This window comes from Pan paniscus, chromosome 1, assembly GCF_029289425.2.
Source record: "Pan paniscus chromosome 1, NHGRI_mPanPan1-v2.0_pri, whole genome shotgun sequence".
Taxonomy (NCBI): domain Eukaryota; kingdom Metazoa; phylum Chordata; class Mammalia; order Primates; family Hominidae; genus Pan; species Pan paniscus.
The window spans coordinates 128,072,467-128,087,941 of record NC_073249.2 but is presented as its reverse complement, the minus strand read 5'-3'; the positions used below and the strand labels follow the sequence as shown (position 1 = coordinate 128,087,941).

The window sequence follows — 15,475 nt, the reverse complement described above, 5'->3', positions numbered from 1 at the left end:
TGTATTTGACACAACAAAGCAGTAAATACACTGTACATAAAGAATTTAGCACAGTAAGAACTCAATAATTATTTTTATATCTCAAATTGCTGTATTATTATAGAGAAATTTCTACTTGTTCTTTGGAGGCTTTTGTTCTCCTTCCAAGAGTTTCTTTAAATGCCATAAACAAACAAATAGCTCAAAGCAGACTGTGCTTATAAGAAGAAGGTAACCTTTCTTGTAATACAACAGAAGAAGTACCAAGAAATCTCCTCGATTTAAATGCATCCTCAATTTAGAAGGAGTTTGATAACTGCAATTACAGATATATATATGTACACGTATATATATACACATATACGTATACGTGTATATATATATATATATATATATATATATACACGTATACGTATATATGAGAGATAGAGAGAGAGAGGAAGAAAGAGAGAGAGAGAGGAAGTCTCGCTCTGTCGCCCAGGCTGGAGTGCAGTGGCGCAATCTCGGCTCACTGCAACCTCTGCCTCCTGAGTTCAAGCGATTCTCCGGCCTCAGCCTCCCGAATAGCTAGAATTACAGACATGCACCACAGCCTGGCTAATATTTTTTTGTATTTTTAGTAGAGATGGAGTTTCACCCTCAAGTGATCTGCCCGCCTTGGCCTCCCAAAGCTGTGGGATTACAGGCATGAGCCACTGCACCCGGACTACAGTGCTATATATTTTTTTCCTATATGTTAAGGCACTTAAAATGTAAATATATTTGACACAGGGAGGATCAGAGAAGATACTATATCACGCTATTAATCTCTGGCTGTGCATTAGCTTGTTAGATCCTCTCTGCATTAGAACTAGGTGAAAGCAGTGTGGCAGCCACAGAGGTAAGTTTCTCTAATCTCTATTTCAAGAAATACTGTGTCATTGTGCTGTAAGGAGACCAGTGAGCTGAGTTTCCACCTCTAGTGCACTGGATGGTAAAAACTCCCTGCTGGGCTGGCCCCTACAAGCATGGAGAAAGTAACAGCTCTATCTGAATGAGGGTGAATTTCCTGAATTGTCTTGGCAAATGGGTAGAAGGAATTAAAAGGCTCCAGGAAGTAGGCATTGCTGGAATGTACACATCATGTGAGAATTGAAGGCCCACCAGATGATATTAGCCTTGAGGGGTGGACACCTCATTCACTGAGGCATCAGAGTGTACTGGTGAGAGGGACACCAGCATCACTCAGAAGTTCAGTGATACCTTTCCTCTGCAGGTCAGGGCTGATGGTAGGGGAAGCTGTCACAAAGCTGGGTGTCTTAATATCCATGGGGATTACGGCGTCCCTGAAGAAAGAGAAGCCAGGTGCTGGGCTTAACCACCAAAAGCCAGTGGGTCCCAATTGTCATAACAATGCACAAAGCCAGAGTGACAGCCAAAGGGACTTAACACACAGAAAGTTATAGAGGTGGTTTATAGAACATAGCATCCCTTAGGGGCAAAATAGACGGGGAGCCACGAGACTACCTAATATATATCATCCCAAGAAAATGGGAACGTATGACCTGAGGGTGGGTGCCCCAGGGAAAATCTTCAACCCTTCGCAGTTACCAACACTGAATGACTTCATTGCCTGAAGAGGCATCAGGTCCCCAGAGGGAAGGACCCTGAAACTCTGTAGGAGGTATACATTGTAATGATTTCCCCAGTCCTTCTTCAAAAAGACCCACAGCCATTTACTCAGGTTTCCATACACTGGAGAAAAAAAAAATCCAGATATTTTGAGGATGACTGGACACAGGGTCTGTGTAGACAATGATACATGGAGACCTGAATTAGTGTCATCACGGTCCCCTGTTAGAGTAGGGACATATGAGCCTAGGTAATAAATAAGTCCAGGCCAAAGTCTGGCTGAAAGTGGATCTATTAAGTCTCTGAGCATATCCAGGGGTCATTTCCTCAGTCCATGAGTGCATAAATGGGGATGCACAATACTTGACAAGAGGAGTAACTACTTATTAGGGGAATTTAATTGAAATATTCGGCAACTCCAAGATAATAAATAAAAAATACTACTACATTATTGAAGGGAGGATGGTGAAGATTTAATGTCACCTCTCAAGATCTCAATAATGCAGGAGTGCTGGTTCTTCTATTTCCATGTAATTCACAAGACTGTTCAGATCCTGAAGGATAAGTGTAGACCACTGAATCTTCAACCAACTAATACTGGCCATTGATTTGTTTAATGGGTTCTTTCCAATTCCATTCCAAAAAGAGGATGAGGAACAGTTCACATTCACCTGGTACAGGCAATTCCTTACATCACAGTTGATGTCAGTGCTATATTAACCCTCCCACTCTCTGCCATAACTTAGACTAAGGAGATAGAGATAGTTTGGATGTCCCCCAGTTTAGTCATTGATCACTTGTATACAACACATCATGCTGACAAGATAAACAAGAGGTGGCTAGCACACTGTAGGCCTTGGTAAGACACATGCATTCCAGATTTGGGGAGATAAATCCTACAATACTCAGGGGCCTAATGACATCAATAAAGATTTTAGGGATCCAGTAGTCAGTGGCATGCTAGACATTCCCTCCAAAGTAAAAGACAATTACTGCATCTCGTACCCCTACCACAAAGAAGGACGCACAATACTTTGTAGATCACTTTGGGTTTTGGGAAAAATACATCCCATAGCAGTAAGTATTGCTCTGCCCCATATACTAAATACTATTATCTGAATGTGTGTATCCCCCGCACGAATTTATATGTTGAGATCCTAACTCGCAAAGTGATGGTATTAAGAGGTGGAGTGCTTAGGTTTTGAGGGCAGAGCCCATAGAGCTAGCTCATACTTTCCACCATGTGAGGGCACAATGACTAGACACCATGTATGAACCAGAAAGCAGGCCCTTGCCAGACACTAAATTACCAGAGCCTTGATCTTGGACTTTCTAGTCTCCAAAGCGGTGAGAAATGAATTTCCTTTGTTTATATGCTATACCCAGTTTGTGATATTTTGTGAGAGCTATCTGAATGGACTAAGATACTGGGTGGCATACAAAGCTGCCAACTTTGAATAGAACCTGAAGCAAGAAAGGGCTCTGCAGCAGCAGGTACAGGCTGTGGGGAAAGCAGCTCTGGTACTTGGGCCATGGATCCAGCAGACATTCTATGGATTGATGTGTCAGTGGTGGGAAAACAGAGTCTGGAGCTTATGGCAGGCTCCAGTGGGGGCATCACAATGTATGCCCCAGGGGTCCAGGAGTAAGGCCATGTCACCTGCAGCAGATAATTGTGTCATTTGAAAAGCAGACTCGAGCATGTTACTGGGCCTGACATCAAATGACCATGTATTCAGAGCTGTTCATTATAAGTTGTTGTTGTTTTTCTGTTCCACCTTGTCAAAGTGATATTACCTACCATGGAGTTCTACCCAGCTATAAGCACTGCCAGTGTTAGTTTTGTTGTTAGGCAGTCAATTGTTGCATATGGAAAAGAAGTTAAAAATACTTAGAAGTTGTCACTTTAAAAAGCAAAGCTCTTTAACACCTTAGATGATATGCAGAGCAGAACATATAAAAATTATAAAATATGCATTCACTTAAAATTAAAGAACAATTAAAATCCAATAATCAAGACTATCTATATGGCTTTTAGTGCTTGAGCTACCTGGTCACCTGGAAAATAGGACATAAGACAGGAATTTCTGGAGCACACACGTTTTCAACTATCTTCCTAATTCATATTATGCATCATTTAATTAAAATCAACTAACAAGTTTCCTTCACTTACTGTGTGTGAGGCACTGCACTCTGGGGATAACTCAAAATTTGGCTGCCTTCTTTTCAATGGGGGTACCTTCCAGGAGGTAGTGTGATGTAAAAGACCAAATATCGACTTTGGAGTCACAGTGGCCTGGGTCACATTCCTGGCTGTAAAACAGACTAGCTGAATAACCCTGGACAAGTCAACTAGCTTCTCATAGTCTCAATTTTGTTACCTATAAAATAAATACAGCCATACTTTCATTTCAGCCACTCTAAAGAATTAGCCATATAAAAAGGTAAGGTAAAGTAACTAGTACGATAGTAGGCCAATAGTCACTTTTCAGTAAATGGTAACTGGGACATAGGTTTGAAATAAAACAGCAGAACAATTGGACCATGAACTTGGCCACATTTAGCCATAGTGTAAGTAAGCTGGTGATGGTTTAGAAACTCTGAGGTGGACAATGCAGTACTGGCTCTAGGTCTAGATCTGACTTGCCTATTCCTGTGCTTTAGGAGAAAGTGCTTAGAGATTCCCTAGCAGCTCCAATCTGTACTCACCCTGCCATGGCTCAGGCTTGGCAGCTCAGAGTCCCAGCTTACTCCATTCCTCAGAAACTATGACTTTCATTTCATTTCATCTGGTCTTGGTCACATCAGTATAAGGGCTCTCAATCTTAAGGAAACCAGCTAAATCCAAATCCAAATCCAAATCCTGAGACTCTGTCTAGGGATTTTGATTTTATGCCCAAGATTCTGTGTTGATCTTCTTAAAAGCTTTCCCTTGCCTTTAGTTTCTTTCAATTTTAATTCTCTCTTTACTCTCTACCAGACCATTTTTAAGCTGCCAAAGGAGTTTATAACAGTAGAGACTTTATGCATTCTAGGTATTCAATATATATTTATGGAATTGAATCAAACACAACCATTCTGAAGCACTGCTTCTGTAATGTCATTTCTCAGTTCCACATTGCTTTTTAATTCAAGTCATAAAGCCTCAGGTTGGTTTACAAAGTCTTCCTGATTTATTCACCCTTGCTAATCCTTAAATCCCACAGTTCCAAATATACACCCTCGTGCTGAGGTTCCCCCTTACCTGTTTCTGATTGTTTCAGTGTTTCTTGTTCTTTGCCTTTGCTCCTGCTATTGCCCTTCCCTGGGACACTTCTTCTCCCCCTATTCAAATCATGTCCATCTCCAAGACTCACCCCAAGTACCACTCACCTCTGAAGCACTTCCCGTGATGCTTGCCAGCAGGACCTCATCCCTCCTGGACATTGGGTGGGACTCATCATTACCAGATACTCTTACAATCATATTCCATAGAGAACTTTATTAGACCCCCTACTCAGGGCAGACTAATCCAGCATTACAGTAAGCACAGTACCTAGGGCCCATGACACTTTGAAGGACGCGTGAAAATATCATAACTTTTTTTTAGAAGCGGAAGGTAAATGTGAATTTTTAGGTGAAAAGGAAATGTTTAATGTATAATATTTATATATTATTTTTATAGAACTACACTTGTAAAATATCATTTTTAATTTTATTTATGGTGGAAGGGGCCCATGAAGGCAAAAGTACCTAGGGTCCATGGAAGTCATAATACAGCCCTATCTTATAATGTCCTAGAATAGAAAGTCCTCTTTTCTTAATTAGAATGTTCAAGAGGCTATCAGCAGTCCCCAAGCCGACGTTTGCTAACATAAGAAACCCCAGACACATAAATATAATTCTGACATATTTTTCAATATTTCAAACAGCCTAATCAAATAGTATATTTATCCATAATAAGCCCACATGCATTAACCAAAACATCAATGTTCTTTGCTTTTGGCTGGGAGTACACTAAGTCATTTGGCAACACTGGTGATCTCATGCTGCTTAGAGGTTGTTGAAGACACGGGAATTTCTGTGATGTGACTGAAGAACCAGAAAACCATTATAAAGCCACATGTCAATCACAGAATACCCAAATGTAAGTGTCTTTTACAGAAGCCAAGTAAAATTAAGGTAAGGATGCAGAGTATCCCTAGGTCTTTAGTCATTTACTTAACTGTTTATTATCATCCAAGCCATTTTAATAGTTGTATGTGCGTAACTGCAAAACAGCATTATTATATTTTATGATTATGAGCAATTATTTAATATCTGGGCCTAAGATACAATGGGAAAGTATTTTAAAGATTTAAAAAGTGTTTTAAAGATTTTAAAACACGCAGTTCATGGAGTAGTGTGGGGAAAGGGAGACAGGGTTAATAATGAAAGGGGTCCATGGTAGTGAAAATATTGAAACCCAGTAGATACTTCACAAATGTCTTTTGTACTCTCCCCCAACTACATCAATAACACTTAGCTGAAGGCTAATAGGTGAAACATCAATCGACTAATAATAGTGGTCATGGCACCAGTAGTCATAATAATAGTATAGCAGTCACATTATGAGTGCATGCTCAGTAAATATTTCTGATGTATTACATAGCAGATGCTTCATCAAATTTGCTTGTTTGACATTTAGAGCACAGGGACCTTATACGTTTCAGCATTACATTACTCCTAAGCAGGGAGCTTTAGAGGAATGGCCTTCTGATGGCAGCTATATCTCATTTGCCAGTGAAAAGAAGTACATGATGGCAGCCTGGAGCTTTTCATTTGGCTCACCCTATTGTTTCTACTCCAAACACAATCCCTGACCAGTCTCATGAAATCACCTGCTACAAGTAAACGGACATGCACTCCCTGAATCCTTATACCTCCAAGTGAGGGCTGGCTCATGCTCCTGTACAGAATTAGGTAATAAATCTCAAAAGAAGAGAGGGGCAAACAGACACTAGTGGGTTGTGTTTATTTAACCCTTGTCTCAGCAGCCTGTGAGCAGTGGTTGTTGTGCATGGGACTTTGTGAGCTTATTATAAAAGATGGCTGTGTGGGAAGTGAGAGTGGGATAATGCCAACGATTGGCCACCAATGAGGAAGGTGAGAGAGGGAATGATATTTTAGAGTTTCCACCAGTATTCTGGGAAAAGACTGGGATAAATCGTTTAATGCCACAAATTCTTCCCATCCCAGTAAATTCTCCTCATTACAGTGTGACTTTGCTGCACCTCCCATCTCTAGGTGGAATCTATTTCTCTACCCCCAACAATCTGGGCTGGCCTTGTGATTTCTCTGGACAATAAAATACAGTGACAGAGATGTGTAACAAGCTTAGGAACCTAAGTCTCAAGATACGCTGCAGCTTGGGTCATTACCCTATTGGAAGGCGGCTCTGAGATGCCATCAGGGAAGATGACCCTTGTGAGAAAGACCTGTTGAGAAGGAGAGAGGCCCAGCTATTTGTGCTGTCTCGGCTGAGCCCAAACCCCAGATCTCTGAATTAGCTGAATGTGTCCTGTGAAAGAAGCAAGGATTGACTAGCAGGAAAACCGCAAGTCAACCCTACGTATCCTGACAGTAACAGATTGTTGTTGTTTTAAGGTCTAGGGTGGTTTATAATGCAGCAACACATAGTGGAAACAGAGGCCAATAAATGTAACTGACCCTTTTTTCCTGACATTTTCAAAAATCTAAGGTCAGAATTGGAAGTGACCCGAGGAGGTAATTTCATGTCTGTCTGTTTCAACAATTTATATGAGGTTAACTGGAAATTCACCAAACATAATTATTCATTCTCAACCTTGAAGTTCATTTGCTTTTAATTGAAAAAACTTTACCCATTTATATGAAAAGAAATACCACAAAGGTAAATTTAAACATTCTAATGTCACTGAACACTGAATTATAAATTTGATGACTGAGAGTTAAATAACTCTCACAATTTTTTTTTTTCCCGGAGAACCAATGGTACTTACAAAAATAGGAATAGAGCTTTTTTTTTTATTACTCCTGAAAGTTTTCAGTAGAGCAAAATAAACCTCCATGATCAACTTAGCACCAAAGCCTTAATTAAAGTCAGATGTTAAGGGAGAGTTCAAATTCCTCAGTTTTATTTCCTAATCCACACAAAGAGGCATCAGAAACATATTTCTCAGTTATTATTTACGTACTCCATAACAGGGCTCATTGATTTTTATTTATGCATTTATGTATGTTTATAACACCAACACTAAATTAAATCAATATGCCTTTAACTAAATACAGCCATAAGACCATTTCCACAGAGGATATTGAATATATGGCTGTTTTCTATTTACTACCCATCAAAATTCTGGCAAGCATTTCATGAGACTGCATTAGTTTGAAACACCCCAACATTCCTATTATCAAGTTTTCCCAAGGTGTCTCTAGTGAAAGTGGGAAAAAATATATTTGTATGTAAGTTCAAATATAACAGCAAAGCCTGCCTATAAGGCTTACATTTGCAGCAGGAGTTATATTCAGAGTTGCCATAGCAGCCACCCACACTCACACACACACACAAAGGGGTGGTGGGGTAAGACAGAGAAACAGCAGAGAACAGAATCTATTGTTAAAAAGACAGAAGTACCCATCAATGTAATTACAAGCAGGAATCCTAGTTTGTAGTCTGAACCAATGTTTAACAGTACAACACTTCCCAGTGCTGGAGTGTCTATTAAGGGATTTTGCTCTAAATGAATCTACCGTCTGCACCCTTGGCTTTACAGTTTACTGGATGCTGGTATTATGCAGGAAAGAATTCAGCGGCAGATGCACACACTAGGGCTAAAATAATCTAATGTTTCCTTCTCTGGAACATTCAGAAACATCGCCACCAGAAAAATTTGTGGTTCTATGGATCTGAGAAAGTTACTTTACTTTTTGAGTCTCCTCATTTATAAAATGGGTAAAATAATATCATGTACTTTAAGAAAATGCTACGAGGATTCAATAAATTATCACAAATAATCAATTATTAAATAAATAATAATGATAAATAACTTTAAAAATACAAAGGAACTAGTAAAGTATTAACTAAGTTAGTAAAAGTGAAGCAATTGGTGCCTGACACATGGTAAATGTTCAACAAATGTTTGTTATAATTATTATCATTAATATTTCCCAATTTTTATTATAGAACAGTATGATTTATAATTCAGAAGTTTATAAAACAAATGCATGCTGGTGGCCAGTAGACTGGAGCAAGACAAGATGTTAAGATTCTTCTAGTGCATAAACAATAATACTTTCTCCTGTAGCAATGCCTTTGAAACACTATTTTGCTAGAATAAAAAGGCCAAGTATATTATTATAGCAGCACAATCAACACCACTGGCAAACATTGGTTACACAGCAAAATCTAACATGTACTGTGTTTTAAATTTTTATTTGCTTATTTATTTAGAGACAGGGTCTTGCTCTGTTACCCAGAGTGAAGTGTAGTTGAGTGATCACAGCTCACTGTAACCTCAAACTCCTGGACTCAAGAGATTCTCCCGTCTTGGCCTCTCATGTAGCTGGGACTACAGGCATGCAGCACCACACCTGGCTGAGGTTTTGCTTATTTTTTTTTCTTTCTCTCTCTCTTTTTTGTAAAGATGGGATCTCCTAGGTTGCCTACGCTGGTCTCAAACTCCAAAGTGATCTTTCTGCTTTTTGGTCTCCCAAGGTTCTAGTATTACAGGCATGAGCCACCATGCCCCATCTGAATCTAATGTCTATTAGTATTAAAATATTTGTATAAGAATATTTGTGGTCAGAGAGCATTCTGGAATTTGTCTCCCATCATTGGCTAGGTCACGTATTTATATGCAGATATATTTGCAATTCATACCCAGATACAAATATGAACATCAAATTTAGACGTGATGGCAATGAGTGAAAAGTATTTTGTGACTTCTGATTCACTCAAGTTTCAATCCCTGTTTTAAGGCTGAGTGCTTCATATTCTAGTAGAGGTGAAACATGTAGTCAAGAGATTTCTTGAATAGGAAAGAATATGCATGGGCTACCATATTTCATATCAGGCCCAAAGGTACCTTAGAATGTGCAAGAAAAAGCAACGCTGATGGGCTAAAGAAAACAGGGGAAATTAGAAGAATAGAGTTTGGGGACACAGTGAGATGGCAAGGAGAGAGTTGTAACAGACAAACTTTAGAAAAGTTAGGAAGCAGTGAAAGAGAAAATAAATAGGATAGGATAAAGGAAAGAATCCTTGACTCCATAAAAAGTTTCTGGATGGGATTTTTTAAATGTCCAGGCAGTGAGGGATAGAATTAACTTGGCTTAAAAACTTTAAGAAATGTTAAAATGCATACTCTATGGTTCTAAAATTATCCTGCCATTGTAAATGTTACGTGTAATGCTGTATTTCCTTCCTAAATTGTCCTTTTATTCAGTAATCTTTATTTGAATCTCAAGTAGAGATGTCACAAGGTATTCCATATATTCTTTCTGCTTTTAGAAATAACATGATTGTATTGAAAACATTTCCATTATCAAATAGCTCTCTGAGGGTAAAAAAATAATTCCAAGTTTTTCCAAGTCATTAGAAATAATCAAATTTGGTTTCGAATTGGTCCTGAGACTTTACAGATCTCTTGTTAATGAGCTGAAATTGGAAGGAAGTAGATTTGGCACCGCTGGGAAGGAGAACCCCAGAAGACATTTAATTCTCTGATCTGGCCGGGTGCAGCAGCTCACGCCTGTAATGCCAGCACTTTGGGAGGCCAAGGTGGGCAGATCACTTGAGGTCTGAAGTTTGAGACCAGCCTGGCCAACATGGTGAAACCCCATCTCTACTAAAAATACAAAAATCAGTCGGGTGTGGTGGCACACACCTGTAGTCCCAGCTACTCGGAAGGCTGAGGCAGGAGAATGGCGTGAACCTGGGAGGTGGAGCTTGCAGTGAGCTGAGATTGCGCCACTGCACTCCAGCCTGGGTGACAGAGTGAGACTCCGTCTCAAAAAAAAAAAAAAAAAAAAAAAAAATCTCTGACCTTATTGGGGTTTGTGGAAAAGCCTACAGGGAACGCGTTAGGAGTCCACCTCCTGAGCTGCAAGGTACATCCTTGTGAGGAGGGAGAGGTGGATGGTACCATTGTTGGGGACAAGAGCTGCCTGCCAAAGCTGCCCTTCTTTTTCCTTCTGCATATGGGTAATGCACTCACTCACTTCCAACTAAAGGTCCTAGGATAGCTGCATGGGGGCCTGGCTCTTGCTGCTAAGATGGTGGCCAATACTCTCAAGACTAAAGGAAAAAATAGAATTTCTAAGGACACTTTGGTTAGTTCTATGAGAAAACGTTAAACGCTAATTGAGATATGATGAAGATATAGTTGCCTGTAATAATAGTGCTTTCTAGAAAAAAAGAGTGTCCCTTTCATCCCCAGCAGGGACTATGAGAGCTTGGGTAGGCAGCTAAGAGGCCTAGGTAGTTCTCTTCATCGTGCTATTACAAGTTCATGGGGAATGCTACAACAAATTTGTTTCCACTAAGTCCTGTTTAATATAAAGACAAACATATTCTCAAATAGAAATGCTAATGGCTACATTTTTTAATACAACCAACTACCCACACATAATCTCATGAGAGTCAACTGACTTAATTTTGAGTACAAACAGCTATTATTAAAAATAGATTAAATGGCCTACAGAAAGATATGAATGTGCTTTAAGTGACTTTCATTATGGCAGAGAAAAAGAATTTCTACATTGGAAAAATTAACAATAATACAGACTAAGACAACAAATTTATAATCCTTACTTACGGTCAGATACATAGCTGCATAGACACTGAGAGCTGCTTCTTTGGATGGAAAGGTTTTTCGGGCTCTCATGATGAGATCTGGGTTGCCAGTACAGGCCTCTTCCCCACTGATGAATTGTGTATACTGCTGACATCCAAGTGCTGTATAATTGGGCTTACACAGGGCAAGGAAATGTGGGGCCAGATTTCCTGTGACTACTTGTCCAGCATTTACAAAGATATCTGTAGCAAACAGTCCAAATGTATAAATTCCTGGGGAAGAAAACAAATAATTTTAACTTCTTGCTTGTGTGTGTGTGTGTGTGTGTGTGTGTGTGTGTGTGTGTGAATTTCAGTTTACAATAAACCAAAATGGAAATATTTTAGAAACTATAAAATATTCCATGCATATACATAGTTCTTTTCATTGCATCCCTCTCCAGTTCTTTCCTTGGCTTTCTGGAGTGGTGAAAGTGGTAAATATTGCTCTGTCTACTACTGGTTTTTGTGCATGGCAGGTTTATAAGACATAAGATAAAATAAGAACATGTATTCTCAGACTCCAGGTAATGCAATTGTTCATGGAGTCATGTGTTCCTTGAGAGGGTATAGTCTATCATGCTCTACTAATGTTAGCAATTTCCTTTTTTCCCCCATTTTTTGAAAATTTTTTAATCTCACTAACGAAGCAAAGCAGTTGTCTCTCTTTGATTATGCTGTTACTCCCATTCAGACTGATGTTAACGCTGCTGGAGGTGCCAATTAGCAGTAAATCCAGTGCCATCAGTTTTCATTTAAATATGGAAAATCTTAAGTAAACCAGAATGCTTTCAGAGTAATCTCTACATTGCCTTCAGAAACACATTTTTTTTAAAGTCATAGAACAGCTAGTAATTTATTTCCACCTTATCTTATATGGACTGGCTTCCAATTGATCCAATGTGGGCTATTTAGTAAACAAGGCAATCAAAATTATAGGTTATTAATTATTTTTACAGTTTTAAAATTTATTTGCTTTGGTTACCTGAAGGTATAGAACTAAGTGTGTAGATATTTTTTCCTCCTTTGCTAAGGAACTTGCCAATTTACTTGAATACCAAAAACATTTTCTAAATTCAAAGTCATTGGTTATTATTGTTAAAACTTATTTTTCTATTATATGGGCAAAATAATTTTTGGCATTAATTTCAATTAAACTTAGAGCTACAATCTTCAAGGATGTGGTACCAATGAAAGGAAATTCATCCTTTTATAATTTTGGGAATAAAATCCAACAGGACCTTTTAAAACTATCCCAAATTAATACTTCTAAAAGTACTGATTTATTAAAATGTCATATACTTAGGTTACAATCGTTAGATGTTTTTCTTTTTAGTCATATGTTTCTGGATTATTTGTTTCCCAAGCCTTCTCATCATTATTGGCTGTTGTATAGTATATCACCATAAAAGTTGTACCGGATCAAATAATTTTCCAGTATTAGATGCATAGCTGTTCTTTTAAATTTTTGAAATATTATATAAGATTACAAAAGGTTTACATACAAAAACCCCCACACAGCAAAACTCTATGTGTACACAAATGGGAATGAAACAAAGATATTAGTTCACTCTTTATCTAAAAAGCAAACAATAAGAAGCCCTTTCTTAACATCTCACCAGCATTGTTTGAATCATACAAAGTAAAGGTTATCAAAATCAGAAATTTGAAAGAGGAAGAGAAATTAAAGAGAACTGAGCTCAATAAAACTTCTTCCAAAATCTCATGGCCAAGCATGGGAACCTAAATTACAAGTCTTCTTCATTTGTACACCCTTGAAATCTAGGCTGTTTGGTGTAACGGGTTTTCCTGTTTATAACAGAGAGAAATATTTGATAAGAATGTGGAAATGTCTCTTGACACTTTAAAGTTCCCAAATGTGTTTTGGAATTAAAATGTCAGTGCATCAGCCCAATGTAGTTGACTACAAAGAAAATTATTAAAGTGAGATCCTGTAAGTGTATCTACTCCACTGACCTAAAGAATAAAGTCACTATACAGAATGATATACTATTATACAGTGATGCTTCGCTTACATGCTTCCACTTATTACAGCTAGAAACATCCAAATCATAAGGGAACAAGAAACAAATGGGCTTTCGTATTTTATAAAATCATACAAGAAGAAGCATGCAGAGACTTAATAGCATACTGTACTTTGAGCCAAATATTCTTTAGAAATATGTGTGCAAATGCAGAAAAATATTTTACTTAAATAGGCACAATGTAATTTGCTTAACAGTATTTAGGAAAGCATCAATTTCTTTAAATAGTTTTAATTCTAAGCATATTGTTGCCTATTGCTTTTTTTATTAAATGACTTATACAAAAAGAAATTAGTCAAGAACACAGTATTGATACATGTGAAAAAATAACTTCTAAGGTTTCATATAAAAGTTGTCCCTTCAACAGGATAAATGAGGGCTTTGGAGATACATAACTTGATGTCAGTAAAAATAACAATCTTGGATATGAAGGCCTTTCGTCTTCAGAGAGATCCAAAAGCCTGATAACATTTGGCTAGTCTTTAATGGGTTTATAGATAGATTAGGTGATCTATGCATAATATCTTCAAAGTCTTTATCCTGAACCCTTCAATATTAGAAATATGTGGAAGAGTTCCCTTCAGTATGAGAACTATGTTGAAGAGTTACATTATCTTTAGTGCATCTCTTAATACTAATAAAAATTTATCTTAAATGGCATTTAGCATATACACTTATTTTTATCTGATAAATCCAGGAAACAATTATTTATATTAAATTGTATTGCGTGAGTTAAAAAATGGGTCTAGGCTAAGTTCTGAATTAAAATGATTTTCAATAATTCATTCATGCATATATTTATTATTGCTAGTATTTGAGATTGAAAGTTAAATTATTAGTGAATCTTGTCCTCTAATAAAATCCCCAATACTTTTTTGTTTATATAAAAATCAACTTAGAAGTAGTGCATGGAGTGCTACATTTCTTCTATTTTCCAAGTTGTTTTTCGTAACCTTTGTGATGTTCAACAACCTACCTGGATTATCACCACCCTCCCACTAAGTACTGTTCAAAGATTTTCATAAACACAGTAATCACATAATTTTTGGCTCTTAAAGAATATTAAACATCCAAAGGTGGTGTTCTTTTTGCCTTAAAAGAATGTGTAAATGACATCCTAAAGTGGGATCTTGCTATATTAAAGAGAAAGTAGTATGTAATGTTTATTTTAAAAATTTTTAATTTATTTTTTATTTCAGTAGATTTTAGGGGAACAGGTGGTGTTTGGTTACATGAGTAAGTTCTTTAGTGGTGATGTCTGCGATTTTGATACAACCATCACCCAAGCAGTGTGTAATGTTTATTTTTAAAAGCAAATTGAAACATTTCAAAGAAAAAAAACCCTAATATTTGCAAACAGTAAACATGTGGGTTATTTTAAGGTTTAGCTTACACATAGACACTGTTTCAGAAATATTAAAAATAATTTAATGAGCACATACCAAGAAATCGGACAGTTCGGCGCACCAGCGGGTTTATATAGCAACAGTCTCCAGTTAAAATAGTTTTTTCCTGGTTTTCAAAATCCCTTGTGGCTAGTTGTAGGCAAAAGACAGCAGTTTCTCCAACTATTATCTTGAAAGAAAATAAAAGATTAAGGAATATTAGAATTTAACCAGTATAAATGTAAAATATTTTTATTTTAAAAATGTAAAATGGAGCCCCTTTGAATGGTAATAATCTCAATGTAAAATGGAGCCATAATCGATTTCCTAGATCCTTTCATTATAGTCTTTTCCGTATGTATGTAAACCATATTTTTCTCAACCCAAATGTCCAACAATGATAGACTGGATTAAGAAAATGTGGCACATATACACCATGGAATACTATGCAGCCATAAAAAATGATGAGTTCATGTCCTTTGTAGGGACATGGATGAAATTGGAAATCATCATTCTCAGTAAACTATCGCAAGAACAAAAAACCAAACACTGCATATTCTCACTCATAGGTGGGAATTGAACAATGAGAACACATGGACACAGGAAGGGGAACATCACACTCT

General features: G+C 37.5%; 1 protein-coding gene across 6 annotated transcripts in view; it reads right to left on the bottom strand.

Moving 5' to 3' along the window:
• Positions 1-15,475, bottom strand: part of PLPPR5 (phospholipid phosphatase related 5) — a 111,762-nt gene that overhangs the window by 48,494 nt on the left and 47,793 nt on the right. For all 6 annotated transcript variants that reach the window (XM_034931808.3, XM_008960546.5, XM_003808458.7 and 3 more), the window contains exons 2-3: positions 14,910-15,042; positions 11,406-11,656 (exon numbers count right to left, since the gene is read on the bottom strand). In XM_034931808.3, coding sequence (XP_034787699.1) covers positions 11,406-11,656; positions 14,910-15,042 — 384 coding nt within the window. The remainder of the gene's footprint in view (positions 1-11,405; positions 11,657-14,909; positions 15,043-15,475) is intronic.